General features: G+C 52.8%; 1 protein-coding gene across 2 annotated transcripts in view; it reads left to right on the top strand.

Moving 5' to 3' along the window:
• PHF2 (PHD finger protein 2) overlaps positions 1 to 8,997 on the top strand; it is a 55,048-nt gene extending 46,051 nt beyond the window's left edge. The window contains exons 18-22 of one of the 2 annotated variants that reach the window (XM_074550189.1): positions 2,090 to 2,367; positions 3,382 to 3,477; positions 4,359 to 4,468; positions 5,621 to 5,882; positions 7,946 to 8,996. In XM_074550189.1, the coding sequence (XP_074406290.1) occupies positions 2,090 to 2,367; positions 3,382 to 3,477; positions 4,359 to 4,468; positions 5,621 to 5,882; positions 7,946 to 8,034 (835 nt within the window). In that variant the 3' untranslated portion in view covers positions 8,035 to 8,996. Of the gene's footprint in view, positions 1 to 2,089; positions 2,368 to 3,381; positions 3,478 to 4,358; positions 4,469 to 5,620; positions 5,883 to 7,945 lie in introns of both variants that reach the window. The other variant, XM_074550190.1, reaches the window with a different exon arrangement.
• The last annotated feature ends 6,870 nt before the right edge of the window (positions 8,998 to 15,867 follow it).

Below are 15,867 nucleotides of genomic sequence, written 5' to 3'. Positions count from 1 at the left end.
GAGGAGGTAAAACCTGAGTCCATCAGTGCTTGTTCCTGTCCCCAGCACAGCTGTTTGCCTGCTCCAGCTGCTCTGGGACGTGCCAGGGACAGAATGGCAAACCTGGCTACCACAGTCTCCCTGAGCCTCCTTTTCTCAGACCGAGCCCCTTTCCCATCTCCCTCAGCCACTCCTGGTGCTCCAGCCCCTTCTCCAGGTCTGCTCCCTTGTCTGGACACACTCCAGCCCCTCAATGTCCCTCTTGTCACAAGAAGCCCCAAAGTGGCCCCAGGATTCCAGGTGGGGCCGCAGCAGCGCCTGCGCAGGGGACGGGCACTGCCCTGGGGCTGCTGCCACCCCAGGGCTGCCACAGGCAAGGTGAAGGCACAGAGTGCTGCCAGCGTGTCTGTCAGAGTGCCCTGTGCCCCCAGAAGAGCAGCTGTCAGCCCCACATGGGACAGAGAGGCTGCTGGGCTGGAGGCGGCTCTGGGCTATCCCCCAGTGCCACCTCCTGTGTCTTTGGAGATGGCTGTGGGCATACAGCAGGGACAGAAGCACTTTGTTCCTGCTCCAATGCTCTTTTAAAACGATTTTTTAAGCCATAATTGTAACTCACTGATAGTTTACTTTCATAAATGTGGTTTTTAAAAAATCATTGCTGAAGCTACAGAAAGGGGATATGGCTCTTCCAGAGCTTCAAAATTGCTTCCTGCGTCTTCTTGAATTTTTTTTGGATTAGAAAGCTGAAATACTCCTGATGGAAGCACACCAGAGCACATGCCCTAATGAGAAACACTCTGCCCCATGTGCAGCTCTGAGACATTTCCCCCTCTTCAGGTTGGTGTTTGAGTCTCAGAACCACTGGTTTTGATCATATCCCACCCTTTATTTCTTGAAGTTTGTGTTGCTTAAGGCAGTTCCTCTCTGATTTGCCCATTTAGTGGTCAGTATTTGATGGTCTGTTTGCAGTGTTTTGAGAGTCCGGTGTTTGGAAAAACAGTTCAGGGAAAAAGGCTGGAAGAAAATATGATAATTCCTTGTAGATGGCGCAAAATATTTCTTTGCCAGAGAGAAGGCAGAGGAGAAGGCATGATATTGGAGGGATTTAAATGGCTGTTTCCTAAATAAGTTTTTTGATGTTCTTCTGTTTGTTGAGTTGTGAATTAGTCTTAACTCATTTTCAGGATTATGACTAAATGCCATTAGTGCCCAGAAACTTCCCTTATGGTTTTGTACATTACTCTATTCAGAGCCCAGATTAAGCTCAAGTAGGAGAAAGTGACATGGTGCTGTTAATTTTCTTGTACGTTTATGGCTTCTATTGCACAACAAATGTATAACAAGTGTAACAAATAATATTGTCACAACAGAGCTTTTTTTGCATTTCACTACTTGCCAAACTCCAAACTTCTGTAAATACTGGATGATGTGTTCTGCCAGTCTCAGAAGTAATTTCCAGCAGCTCCTGGAGTGGTGACAGCCCATGATGTGAACTGGGACCAAAAACTTCCAGGCAGTTTTGAGTAGAGCCCCCCACGACATCCCCCACCAGTGCTGATGTATAAGCTCTCCTTTTACAGAAGCTGATAGTGTAGATTATAAATAATACTGTTAAAATATGATGATGAGGAGGAGGATGATTTGCTAGTACAGAAAAATAACATTGTTAAAGATAGGTGAGATGGATGGATGGATGGATGGATGGATGGATGGATGGATAGATAGATAGATAGATGGATGTTTAAAGATGATGGTGAGAAGGAGGAGAAGGAGGAGGATGATGATGATGATGGTTGGTATAGAGACACTGCTCTGTCAGGGATTCTGCTGTGGGCTTTGGGAAGTTTGCTGAGCTCTGCCCAGAGTCCTGACAGCCACAGGGGCCTGCCCACATCTCCCTGGCTCCTGGGCCATCTGCCCACATCTGAGGTGCTCTTTGTGCTGTTCCTGTCCCAAACAATTTCCCACTGGCCCTGGTGGTATGTGCAGCTACTCAGAGGAATCAGGGGGTCTCTCCTAGCACGACTGCCAGGCAGGAGCAAGCTGCCTGTGAGGAGTTGGTGTTTCTGGAATCACTGAGTGCTCTGGCATCTCTCCCTGTGCCCCACAGCCAGCCACCTGCCTCCCCCAGCACGCAGGAAGCCATCCAGGGCATGCTCTCCATGGCAAACCTCCAGGCCTCAGAGTCCTGCCTGCAGACGTCGTGGGGCACCAATCAGGCGAAGAACAACTCCTTCTCCACACAAAACTTGAAGAAAACTGGTGGTGGTGGCAGCAAAACCGCTGGGAAGCGGCTGCTGAAGAAAAGCACAAAGAACAGCATCGACATCGAGGACTACGACGAGGACCAGGATCACTTGGATGCCTGTTTTAAGGACTCAGATTATGGTGAGTAAGGGGAGCAGAGTGACACACCTGGGACACACCTGTGCCTTTTGCTGAATGTCCCTTTGCTCCTGGGTGCTCCCTCTTGCTCTGCCACCCTGGGATCAGCTGCGCAAGGAACAGGGCCCTGCACACCAAAGGGAGCAAACACATGGGACAGCAGACTGGCTGCAGAGCCCAGGGTCACACAGCCATCCAGGCAGGCTGGATTTGAGGCATGGCACGATGAGAAACTCTCAAGAAACATGGAGAGCCCCAAAACTGCAGCAGTCAACCCAGAACGAGGGGACTGTCCCAGAAATGTGGGTCAGGTACTGCTACTTGTGACAGAAATGTCCTTGTCTGCACAGTAGCAATTAAACCTCCAGCTGAGAGGAGTGAGAAGTTGAATTTGTACATGGAAAAGGGATCTAATGCTGTTTTGAGTTTTGGCAGAGAAGGCAAGCATCTGCAGCAGAAATGGACACAAAGAGAGTTTACAGCAGTTACATCAGTTCTGCCATAATTATTGTGGAATCATAGAGTGGTTTAGGTTGAAAGGGACCTTCAAGGGCTGTCTAGTTCCACCCTCTGCCATGGGCAGGGACACTTTCCACTAGGTCAGGTTGCTCCAAGCCCTGTCCAGCCTGGCCTTGGACACTTGCAGTGATGGAGCAGCCATAGCTTCACTGGGCAGCCAAGTTGGTCTCAATGATTCTTGTGGCTCCCTTGCAGCTCAGGATATTCTGTGATTATAGAGGAATATAGAGGGCCAGTCACAGTTTAATGACAGCAGCTCCCAATAGTAATGTGTGGATGAGAGCACAGGAAAGTCCCCAGAGTGTCACAGCAGTGACAGAAGTGCTCAATGACACTTGTGGAGATCATCTATCTATAAATGATATCTATAGATATCATAGATAGATATCTATCTATCTGTGATGCCTGTGGTCGCTGCACCTGGACAGAGCAAGGGCCCTCTGTGCAGGGTAGAGCTGTTTCCTAAACTGAAACTCTTGCCTTTGTTTCCTACTGTAGTTTACCCTTCTCTCGAATCAGATGAAGATAATCCAGTATTCAAGTCCCGATCAAAGAAAAGGAAAAGTTCAGATGATGCCCCTTACAGTCCCACGGGTAAGTTGGTGTGGTCTGTGCTGCCCAGACTAAGTCATGCAAATCTCTAAATTTTTCAAAGAGTGTGGAAACTGTAACACACAATTAGTGATTTCTTTATCATGCGAAGTTTAACCCTTTCCAGGGCAGTGGGAGGTGATCCAGGCACTGGGATTCCTGCCAAGCAGTTTTAGCCTTCCTCCTGCAATCAGCTGGCAGGAGAAAGTAATTCCTTGGTTGGTTTAATTTTTCCTCACACTCTTAGTGATAGATCATTTGGTTGCCACCTTAGCAGTGATGCAACAGTGAATCAAGCCCTGGACAGCTGAGTTGCTGTGGATTTCAAGTGTTGGCTGTGGCAATAAGTCCAGGAGAGAGAGCAGGAATAGTCTCCTCCAGGTTCAGCCGAAGCTCATGATCTGGAAGGATTTGGTCTGCCCTGGGTTTGTTGGAGCTCACCAGGGGCAGTGACAGGCAAGAGGGCCCCTAGACCCCTTTGACCCCTGTGGCCCATGAGCAGGGCATGGTCTGTGTGTGCTGTGTGTGACAAGCAGCCCATGTGTGTGCTCTCATCAACTTGTGGTCCTGCATGTCCTCCTGCAGCTGCAGGTGAGCACAGTGCTTTGGAGATAACTCTCATCATCCAGGATGTGGGCACAAACCTGCGTGGCTTTGGCTTCAGGTGGCTGTGGAGCTGCTCAGCTGTGTGCCATCTCTATCAGCAGCCTCTGCCCGTGCCACCGTGCCTGAAGGCCGCTGGCTCTCGTGCCCTCACTCGTCCCTGGGAAAGGGAAGGGCAGAGGCTGTCCCCATCTCTCCTGGCTGGGCAGGGTAGAGCCTGGGGGCTATGCTGCTCCCTCGGGCACATTCCTGCCCCTCACCTGCCTCTGCTCTCCCTGCAGCACGGGTTGGCCCCTCGGTGCCCCGGCAGGACAGACCGGTGCGAGAAGGCACGAGAGTCGCCTCCATCGAAACGGGACTCGCCGCCGCCGCCGCCAAGCTGTCGCAGCAGGTGAGAGGCTGCCTGGGGAGTAGGAGCTATCAGGAAAGCAGAGCCCTGTCCCCAGCAGCAGAGCTGTGCCTGAGCCTGGTGCTTTGCTAGCCCTGCCTACTGTTTGGTCCTGCCAGTGACATGAGGCTCTGCAGTCTCAGGGAAATAAATGGAATCCAAGCCCAGCGGTGTCACAACATACCTGAGCATGGCACAGGGTAGCAAGGGACAGAGAAAAGCACAGGGAAGGATGGGGGGTGTGAGAATGGCTACTGGGATAGAACAGGAGAAGGCTGCCTCAAAGGAGTGTATTTGATGTGTATCTGAGAGCCTGACTGGTGTGATTGCCTGTCTGTGCAGATTGGTTGCTGGGAAGTGTCAGGGTTTGCTTCCGAAGGATTGGTGAACTGAGAGCAAAGGGCGAGTTTAGGAAAGGAACTGGAGCAGTTTGGATGTTTGGTAAGTGTCTGGTCTCTGAAGGGGTCAGAGAAGCCCTGTAAAGGTGACGTGGTGAGATGCTGAGGTGACAAGGTCTGCTGGAGCGAGGTTGGTGAGGCACCTCAGCAAGCTGGCGGAGATGCAGGTTGTGGTGGCCTCGGGCTTCTGCGATGTGGACTATGGAGTAGAAGAGCTTTAAGGATGGTGGCAGGGTTCCAAGAAGAAGGAACTGAAAGTAGACAAGGGACACAGGACAGTAGCAGACCTCTGCCATGCCAGTGTGCATGTCCAGGTGCAGTTACAGGTCAGGAGATGATGTGTGTGTCCTAGCAGGAAGCAGAGGCTGAATCAGTGGGATGTTCAATATCCTTCATGCTGTTGTGCAAGGGTGTGAAGATCCCCGAAGATAGGAGGTGCCAGTTTTTGTGGAAGATGGAAAGCTTTGCCCATGCTGACCACGCTGCTGTGCCAGGGCGGTGTCGGTGCGGCCCCGCTGCTCCCGCTCGCCGCAGTGTAAGGACGAGGAGGCCCCGCACAGAGCGAGGATGTAGAGGCACGAGAGGCAAACGTGTGTGTGCAGCTGTGAGCCAGACGTGTGGAGCAGCCCCCGAGCGCTTGTCCGTGGCCAACTCCTGGCGTGTCATTGTATCAGGACCCTAAGCAACGCCGCTGGCCCTTGCCCTAGCTAAAGGTCTTCTGGGGATTAATCTGAGCTTCATCTTTGTCATTTTAAAGGAGGAACAAAAAGGCAAGAAGAAAAAAAATACCAAAAAGAAGCTGTCAGCCCCCAACGCAAGCAAAGCGGCTCAGGAAGGCAGCTCCCCCGAGCCGAAGCTGGAGTCACAGGCCAGCAGCCTCACAGATCACGAGTACACCGCAGGGGCCAGCACCTTTGGGGTCGCCCAGCCTAACAGGGGATCGCAGCCGATGGCACCCGGTGTTTTCCTCACACAGAGGAGACCCTCATCATCCTCGCAGAACAATGCCTCCGCCAAAGGTACCAGGAAACGCCTGGCTTGTGGTGCAGGAGTGGGGAAGGGTGAAGGGCCATGGAACCCCAGCCTTCCGCAGGGCCTGCACTGCAGTGTGTGGTGTGGGCAGGCACAGGTGCAGCTGTGTGGATCCAAGTCAGATCTAGTCAGGGGTAGGACTCATGGCCGGGACTGTCCTGGCACTGCAGGGCCAGGCAGTGTTTCTTTGCTGGGCTCTTGGCTGCAGGCTGTGAGGTGTCCCTGGCAGGAGCGCTGCCCAGCCTGGCCCCAGCTCAGGAGGAGCACCTGCAGGGTCACATCCAGACAGCCAGGCCAGGGGAGCCATGGCCAGGGCAAGATGCATACATGAAGGCTGTTCTGCCCAGGGCTGGTGCAGGCACTGTGGTGTTGGTGCTGGCTGTACACCAGCTCTGTGCTGGCTGTAGCTGAGGACAGTGCTTGCAGGACATGTAGAGCAGGGCACACTGCAGATCTCTCTGGAGGGTTGCCACAAGGAAGCAGAGGAATATCAAACCTTAGGAGTAACACAGCTACAACCAAAGGCAGGAGAGAGGAAGAGGTTGCTTGCTGTCTGTCATAGGGAAAGTGTGAGAAAGCTGAGGCTCTCAGAGTCTACGCTGGGACCACCTGCTCTCCATTTGAACTTGGCTCAGGAAAGTGTAACTGAGGCAGGTGTGTGGGACAGGCACTGCATAGCATGAGAATTGTGTGTGATCCCACTGGGAAAGGCCCCAGTGACAAGTGAGGCAATGTGGCAGATGTTTCCTGAATTCCATGTATTCGAGTGGAGCAGATTAGAGGTAGTGCACAGTACCTGGTAGCTTGGATGGCCATAGGGCAGGATGTGTGTAGCCTGTGGCAGGGGCTGGGGTCCTACCAGGAGCTGGTGGTACCTGTGGCTCTCTGCAGGGCTGGAGTGGAAAGAATGCATTTGGCTGGAATTGTGCTTTTGTGGTGAAATGGTGGGAAACAGGTTCAAGGCAGAGAGATAGCCAGGAGCCTGGAGCTGTAAAGAGCCATAGGGCATGTGTCTGTGTGTCTGTGTGTCTGCGTGTCTGTGTGTGCAGCCTCTCCCTGAGGAGCAGAATGGCACTGGCAGGGCTGAGTTTGACTGTCACCCTGTGGGCAAACAGGTGACCAAGAGCAGTGAGCCAGGGCAGGTGAGAGTGCAGGGCAGCAGGGCTGGCACTGCAGGGGCAGGAGGGTGCCCGGCAGGGCTGTGGGGGCAGGAGGGCGCCCGGCAGAGCTATGGGGGCAGGAGGGTGCTGGCAGAGCTGTGGGGGCAGGAGGGTGTCCAGCAGAGCTGTGGGGGCAGGAGGGTGCCCGGCAGAGCTATGGGGGCAGGAGGGTGCCCAGCAGAGCTGTGGGGGCAGGAGGGCGCCCGGCAGAGCTGTGGGGGCAGGAGGGTGCTGGCAGAGCTATGGGGGCAGGAGGGTGCTGGCAGAGCTGTGGGGGCAGGAGGGTGTCCAGCAGAGCTGTGGGGGCAGGAGGGTGCCCGGCAGAGCTATGGGGGCAGGAGGGTGCCCAGCAGAGCTGTGGGGGCAGGAGGGTGCTGGCAGAGCTGTGGAGGCAGGAGGGTGCCCGGCAGAGCTATGGGGGCAGGAGGGTGCCCAGCAGAGCTGTGGGGGCAGGAGGGTGCCCGGCAGAGCTGTGGGGGCAGGAGGGTGCTGGCAGAGCTGTGGGGGCAGGAGGGTGCCCAGCCGAGCTGTGGGGGGCAGGAGGGTGCCTGGCAGAGCTGTGGAGGCAGGAGGGTGCCCAGCCGAGCTGTGGGGGCAGGAGGGTGCCCGGCAGGGCTGTGCCTCCCCGGAGCAGGTGTGGATGTGTCCATGAGAATGGGTGTGCACTGTGCCCTGGCTCAGCAGGGCTGGCTCTCCAGGGGCTGTGCTCCCAGCCAAGCCCTGTCCTGTGGCCAGCAACGCCGTTCCTGAGGGGTGCTGGAGGGTGTCCTTGAGGGTGCTGGGCAGGGCTGGTGGCAGGGCTGTGGAGGCAGGGGCAGCTGGAGGATCTGTGCCTGTGGGGTGCTGTGGGGTGGGTGTGGGTCCTCACCCCAGCCCTGCTCTCCTTCCAGGGAAGCGTACGAAGAAGGGGATGGCCACGGCCAAGCAGCGGCTCGGCAAGATCCTGAAGATCCACCGGAACGGGAAGCTGCTGCTCTAGTGGCCCCGGGGACACTGCCACCCAGTTCTGGGCCACCACCACAAGAATCCCTTTAACTTTCAGCGGTCGAACTGTACAGAATCCTGCTATAAATATTTTTTAATATAGATGTCCTTTCTCAGAGTGCTGAGAGCGACTAGCCGCAAAAAGTTAATACTAATCTCGGCCACGGAGGAGCGCGCCGGGCCCCGCTCTGCCTCCGGCTCCGGCCTCGGGCCCCTCGTCCCGCCCAGCGCACGGGCAGGGCAGGGCGGGCGGCCGCGGCCCGGAGCGGGAAGGCCTCGAGGCCCCGTGGCGGGAGGGGAGCGCGGGACTCGAGGCGTGGGGCGGCCAGGCGGCGGGCGCGTTTCTCAGGCACCGCCGCAGCCGCATGCCAGGCCCCTTTTCCTAGAATGTAGCTTGTACATAGCTTTTGGAATAACCACCGCCGGGTTTTTATACGGGGAGGGTCTCTCCGGGCGCTGCCCGCCGGTACCAGCTCTTTGCGTAACTTCTTGTACGAGGAGGGAGACAGTTATTTTACTAGCACCTTGTGGAGTGTTTCCGTGTTTTGTGACGACGTAATTTATTAATGTTTGTAGCTTTTTATATTTGTACATTTCTTATGGGCTTTGTTTATATACACACATTACTGGGGCGCGGCGCCTGCGGGGAACCAGAGCCACCTGCCGCCGTGTGCCAGGGCCACCGGGGCCACCCCCGGGGCCACCACCAAGGCCTACAGGGCCGCGCCGGCCCGGGCGTCGCGCCAGCTTTTTTTATTATGATTATGATTATTATTATTAGTATTATTATTTTTTCGCGACATGTACATTTCTAACAAAGTTTATCGTGGCTATCTATCTATGACGGTGTTTTATTTACCGATTCATATCAAATGCTCTTGTATCGACTTCACAAAATCTTAAGTAAATCTAGAGCAAAGTTTAAAAAAAGAAGAAAAAAAAGGAAAAAAAAAAAGAAAGCAAAGTAAAACTATTTCAGGTTTTGTACACAATTGCCTGGGCCTGGACTTTTTGTGGGGTTGGTGAAGGAGGGGTGGGGAGGCAGGCAGGGGTCCCTGAGGGTGGGTGAAGGAGCGAGCAGGGACCCACTGCTGGCACAGACGGGGGTGGCTCTGCTGCCACTGCCCCATCTGTCACCCAACCCCACACTCGCATGTATGTAGCACATTACCAGGAGAAGCCCCGGTCAGTTTGGCATAGTCTTGAGTGTCCCGGTAAGATACCTACCTCATGGCCCACTCAATGGTGTCCACCCACTGCCCAGCCCATCATCCACCTCCCATGGACAAGCACACATGCCTATTTCCCTCTGCCTCCTCCCTCTTGGGGGTCACCAGGTGCTCCAGCCTTTCCCCTTCTTTGTGCTCACTGAAACATGCAGCATCTCACCATTTATTCCTGACCCTCGGGGACACGTACAGCCTGCGTTTTTCTCTTTGCTGTTGCAAGGCCATTCCCACCTCTCACTCTGCTCCCTGCTCTTGGACACCTTGTGCTGGCAGCGGCCCGCTCCCTGCAGCCTGCACAGTTCCCTGTTCCCTCCGATGGCCGCAGCAGCCCCCAGGGGCAGCTCCGGGCTCAGCCCCGGCTCCGCGGCTTTGGGGCAATCCTCGCAGCTCGTCCAGCAGGGACATTCCGGGCGGGCTGCGGCGGCTGCCGGCGATATCGAGCTATCGCCAGCTGGGGGAGTTCACAGTTCAGAAACAGCCGCAGCCGGGAAAATGGGGCCCGTCGGAAAGGAACCTCGCCAGCACCTCCCGCGGCTCGGGGACACGCGAGCAGCGATCATAAAATATCCCGAGCTGGAAGGGACCCGAGAGAACCACCGGCTGAGGATGCGCTGGGCGACAGCGCGCAGCCAGCCAGGGCGAGCAGCCAGCCAGGGCACCCACCCAGCCAGGGCACCCACCCAGCGAGCACCGCCGGCTCTGCCCCAGCCCCGCAGAGCCCGGCCGGGAGGAGCCGCGCCTGGAAAAGCGGCGCACAGCTCCCATCCAGGGACAAGGGGGCACAGCCGCTGTGCCAGCCTCCCTGGGCAGGAGCCCGGGGCTGCCACAAGGTCCTGAGTGCCGGCACGGGACAATCGGCTCACCTGCAGTGAGTGGCACCTGCGAATCCACAATCGTGCTGCTCGATGTACAAGGGATTGATGGCCCGTGCAGGGCGGTGTTTTCTGTGCACACGGGCAGAGAGGCTGTTGGCCGCTCCTGGGGAACCGCTACTCGCAACATTCATGTTTCTGTTGTTTCTGTCTTTATACTGACAAGAATCACTCCAACCCTTGTGACATTTGGCACAAGCACACCTGAGTGTCACACAGCTCACATTCACCCTTCCGCCGGCCGGGGCAGGCTCTGCCCGGGCTCTGGGCTGCTTCCAGCAGAGGCCTGATGCCATCCCGGGCTGCAGGCGCCGTTCTTGCCATTCCATCCGCCACGGACCTCAGTGCCCGCCCCACAGGACTCACGGCATTTGTGTAAACTGTTTGCACGTTTTTCTCTGCATATCACAAGAGAAAGCCTGCTTCTCCTCTGATCTTGGAAGCATAATAATTATAATGAATTCGATTTTCTTCTGTTTCCAGCCTGCAGGGAAGACACACTTTGAGATTCATTTTCAGGTCATTCTCCTGTCAAACTCCACATACTTCTGTGCCCCAGCTCACTGTATTTGCTAAACATTGAGCTGCACGGTGCACTCTTCCTCGGGGAGAGGCACGGACCAGCCTGGGGCTGTCCACCTCCTGGCTCACTCCCTGGTTCACCGAGCCGGCTCCTGGCTCACTCCTCCCATCACACACTGCAGGTGTTTGCAGACTGTGTGCGACCACAAGTCTTCCTCTCACCTTCAACTCAATCAAATAATCAGCAGTCACTTAGAAGTCAATTAGGTGACACATCTTGAAAGTCTTTGTGTTTCCCTACTTCATTCATGAGCTCTGTTTAGCAGCCCAAGGGAAACCGTTTCTTCTTGAGGTCACCAGGGCACCCTAGGTTCATCTTTGGGCTGAAGAAACGTTCACACTCATTTCTCACCACTGGCTGGGCAGTGGGCACCGTGGGCCAGACCCCTGCTATGGCCACAGCTCTTTTGCCTCGTGCTCTCTCAAAACCCACTGTCCCTTCACAAGGACCCTGCCCTCCTGCTGTGTGTGGGGAGCATGTGGCTGTGCAGTAGAAACTCCCCTCCACTGGCCATTCTTTTCCCTTTCTTTGCTGAACTCAGCAGTTCCAGCCCACAGCCACTTCATTTGCTGCCATAATACATATTTAGTGGGTTGGTTTGGAGAACAAACCTTCCACACGATGTGGAATGTCAGATGTCTGAATCCCGAGGAGACAGAAAAGGAAGAGGGGGTGAAGGTTTTCTAGAAGCACTTATGTATGAATTTATGGGAGCAGACCTTAAAATAGGACCTAGAACAAGTTATACAATTAAAACCGTGCACTAATGCGGTATGGTTTGCATGTCCCTTACCCAGGGTTAAAGACTGCAGCAGCTCCTTTCAACATACTTTCCTTATTCCAGATCCCCAGCCTCAGTACTTTGCCTCAAAATGTGCAAACCTTTAACTTCCCCCAAGGGATAACTCACTCTGAGAATGAAATATTAATTAGAGCCTCGTCATCCGCCATCACTGTGTGGCCTCTCAGAAGCCTGGGGAAGCCAGACACGCTCCAGCCCCAAAGTGCTCCCTTTGTGTAGGGCTTTTGTTCCCCACATTCCACCCGTGGGGCCCTGTCACAGTGGATAAGAGCTCCCCAGGCCTGAAAGGGAACTGTCAGGCTGAGTGTAGCTGGCTGCTGACAGGGAGTATCACCATTAACCAGCTTGTTATCTTGAGTGGGGTTTGCACAAATCGCTCCCTGCCTGGCTTTTGGTATCAGTGGTGATGACAGCTCTTTGACAGATGCTGGTGAGGAGTGAATAAAGATGCTGTGGCTAAAGACCATCTGCAGGGATTAAACCTTCATCACATTCGATGACTTTTCTGCTCTTGAGACAAAGGGAACCTTTCTTTTTCCCCAGTCCCACACCTTAGTTTCTCCAAGAGGCTGTTTCCCTGCCAGACACTTCCATTGCAGCTTGTCTATCATGGAGACGTTTGAAAACCACCTCAAACTGACTGTTTGCACATTTAATCCATGATTCTCTCTAATGCTTTTCCAAATCTCCAGCAACAACCCTTGTTGGACTCGTCCAGGACTACTTCAGGTAGTTGCTGATGGCAACTAGGACCCCCAGCTTCCAACACCAGCCACAAAGGTCGAAAGAGAAAGTGGTGTGTGACCTTCAGATTCATGTCTTTCCATCTGAGCCATGTGCAGAGAGGGAGAACTAAATCACCAAGAATGTTGTGATTCTCCATCTTCTGAGCAGTGACACAAATGTGATTTGAGTAACACAAGAACCGTGGAATTACAGAATATCCCGAGCTGGAAGGGACCCACAAGGACCATGGAATCCAACTCCTGGCCCTGCACAGACACCCCAACAATCCCACCCTCTGCCTGAGAGTGTTGCACTAACACTTCTTAAATAAGATTCGCTGTTTAAAACAAGGAGAATATTAAGTCTTGAGTTTGTTTGTCCAATGCTTAAAACTGAACAGGGAATTAAATAGACCCAAGCAAAGCAATTAACTGCAGTGAAGAAACTGCTGTTTGTTTTCAGAATGTTTTTGCTGTGTGCAGTAGCATATGAGGAGGAAACAACATCAGATGGGGTTGTTTATCTCATGCAGTGACTCACTCCTCATGCCTGATGCTTCTCAAAGCATCACGTCTCGCTGCCCTTGCTGCAGTCCTGTTTCCATTGAGCTCCTGATGCTCACTAATGCTTTGCACTCTTATTCTTTCCAGAGCCCTGCTGGGTGTGTTCCAGGTAGGACTCCCTGGATCCCTACAGATCTCACACTGACCTGCTTGCAATAGAAAAGGTTTTATTGTCTTCCTGTGAGGGTGGTGAGGCTGTGGCACAGGTTGCCCAGAGAAGCTGCAGCTGCCCCATCCCTGGAAGTGTCCAAGGCCAGGCTGGACTTCTTCATTGTGTAGTCAGTAATAAAAGGGCCCTGACTATGCTAGCTGTCTTGTCAGTAGTAATTTATTTTTATGCAGAAATTGAGGAGATTTCTGTCTGAAATCCGTTTCCCTCTGGCCCCAATGGTCAGTAACTGCCTGGCTGGACAAGGATCTTCCCACACACCTGCCTGTCCTGGGAAGCCACGGGAATCCCGTGCACAGAATGGATTTGCACAGGCATAAATAAACAGACAGTTCTGGGCTGCAGGTCTCCAATGCCACCACACTGTGCTGGATGAGATAAACCTTGGCCCAGGTCCCTTTCCCAAGGCAGACCCCGGCTCAGGCACTGAGGTGTGCTCAGGAGGTGAGCAGGGGCAGGAATTATGTGTTTTCCATTCAGCAATTCCAAGAGGGAGAAGTGTTGTTGGTGCTGCTGGTGAAGGACTTGCTCTTTCTTGGAGCATTGTTCTTGCCAGCATCCCATGAGCTGATTCCGTGTACCCAAGGCAGGCTGGCAGGACAGAGTGGAATTCCTTCTGGAAAAGTGTGCTTAGCTTTCCTGTGAGCCAGTTTGTGACTGATGGATCGCTGGGCAGTCAGTCTGGCTGCGCCCCTTCTGCACAGCTCCATGGGGGAATTCTTGAGCTTGGCTCTACCTATGGATTCACAAGACATATTACACTTCTTCCTAGGCATTATTTTCCAGAATGATTTGTTGAGAAATCTAGAACAGTTGGAGGGTTTATCTGGAAATGCATCACTTTGCCCTTAGGTATATTCATTTAATATACAGATATGCATTTATTTATATGAAAACCAAACCAACCTTAGGCAATAATAATAGCTAAAAGCCAAACTTGCAATTGTTATTCAGTGTTATTGCTATTAAGTGGCTGTTACTCATAACACAGCCGTACATACTTTGGATCTTAATCTCCTTTTGTGGTATTAAATGGGCCAAGCAGCTGCTAAATGGAACAAAAGTGTCATCCATCAGGATCATTGGGATAAACATAAACATCCCATTTCCTTGCAGACAAACATGGCATGGGCTGACCAGCTTGCTTTGACCATCAGAATGATGTTCCTGGAGCTCCAGCAGCATGGAAAATTGGGTGTTCACCTGACCTGAGCCTGGCACGTGGCACTGGGGAACTGGGGGCTGTAAAAGGCTGAAACATGTGATGTCCACGCTTTTTGTGAGGATGGGGATTGGGAAAGATGACTTTGTAAGGTGCACCTGGGGCTTGGCTTGCACTGCCAGCTGTGCCAGCATTGGAGGGTGCCCACGAACCCTGGGGCAGATCTCTGCACTGCACACAGTGCACAGCATGGGAAGTTCCAGGGCTTTGACTCTGGCACGACACAGCACTTCCTCTTTATCTAAGCAGCCAGCCTCTTGCAAAGGAAAATTATCAACAAGGCAGCTCTGTCAATAACAGATTTTAGCATATCACAAGTGGGTGCAGGGAGCCTGTGTGCCTTGACCTACCAACATCCAGCCTCAGAGCTCCATTCAAGAGTGATCAGCTGTAGGGAAGTAATTGGAAAAATATGGCATAAATTGTGTGTGTACACATGCACATGAGTAAAGCAGCTTTCATTAAACAGCATTAAACACAGAACCATATGCCAGATTGAAATCACTGAAGTTTCCTCTGATTACTACAACCAGTACTGGGCCTGTGGAGCAGGACCTAGCTTGGCTTGGTGGTGGGCAGCCCTGGAATGTCCCAGCAAAGGGGTGAAGTCAAAAATGAGAGGTGGCTAGAATTTTGGGAACTGACAGCTAAGATCTATGGACATTCAAGTGGCACATGACCCCTGTGAGAGTGAGACCTCCTCATCTGCTTGCAGCAGAGGTCAGTGCAAGGTTTGGTGAAGATATAAACTGATTACATTAAGTGATTGTTCCACCTGTACCTGAAGGTAGCATAAATTGGGTTTTTCCTACTTCAGCTTCCCCTACACTGAATTCTTTCCCCTTCCCTCTCCTGTCTTTTCCAAGCTGTTCCAAGGACATGGGATTTGGGATGTCCCATGGCACCATAGACACATCAAGGAAAGGGCTGAGAGCCACTGCAGAAGAGACAGGAACAACCTTTGGAGCGGGGAAAAATGCTGTGCCTGTAATGGCCCTGTGATGCTGAATATTTAGAAACATGAACCCAAAAAAGCCAGTAGGTTTTTTTTAATTGGGAGTGTAGAGTTTTATTATTTAAAAGGTTTTATAAAGAAATTTTAAACAGACCATGGAATTGCTGTAGCAGGTTGCGTTTTTTCCTCTTGGAAATTACTCAGCCATTTGGTTTCTATTCTTGCACAAAGCACAAGCTTTTTGAACAATCATTTGATATGCTTGTTGATGCATCACAAAAAGGAGATATGCTTTGAATTCTCCTTAAAAACCCCACGTAAACACAAGGTTTATGGAGCATTGCAACAAAATACCATCTCCTTACTGAGTGCTTTCACATGTGATTTCCTCCCTGACTACTGCATGTAAACATACTTATTGTGTTTGGGAAATTCCAAAACCTCCAACACGATCAAGCTCAATAGCTCAGCAAAGGCAAGTTACAGGTTTAAAATGTCCACATTTTGCAGCAAGATGCCTGGATGGTAGCAGAGGAAGGAAGAGGGGGGCATTTTAATACAGCAGGGTGGTTGGATAGCCCCATTTTTCACTCCTTGGAGTCAGAGGCTCACCCTGCACACACCAGCAGCATCCTCTGCACCCAGGGACTGCTGGTCCATTGTCTGTAGGAAAGACACCGGGGCCAGGATCATCATTTCACACAAAC

This window comes from Zonotrichia albicollis, chromosome 12 (genome assembly GCF_047830755.1).
Source record: "Zonotrichia albicollis isolate bZonAlb1 chromosome 12, bZonAlb1.hap1, whole genome shotgun sequence".
In the NCBI taxonomy this organism is placed as follows: domain Eukaryota; kingdom Metazoa; phylum Chordata; class Aves; order Passeriformes; family Passerellidae; genus Zonotrichia; species Zonotrichia albicollis.
The sequence above is the reverse complement of the archived record's forward strand: the minus strand, read 5'-3'. Positions and strand labels throughout refer to the sequence as shown.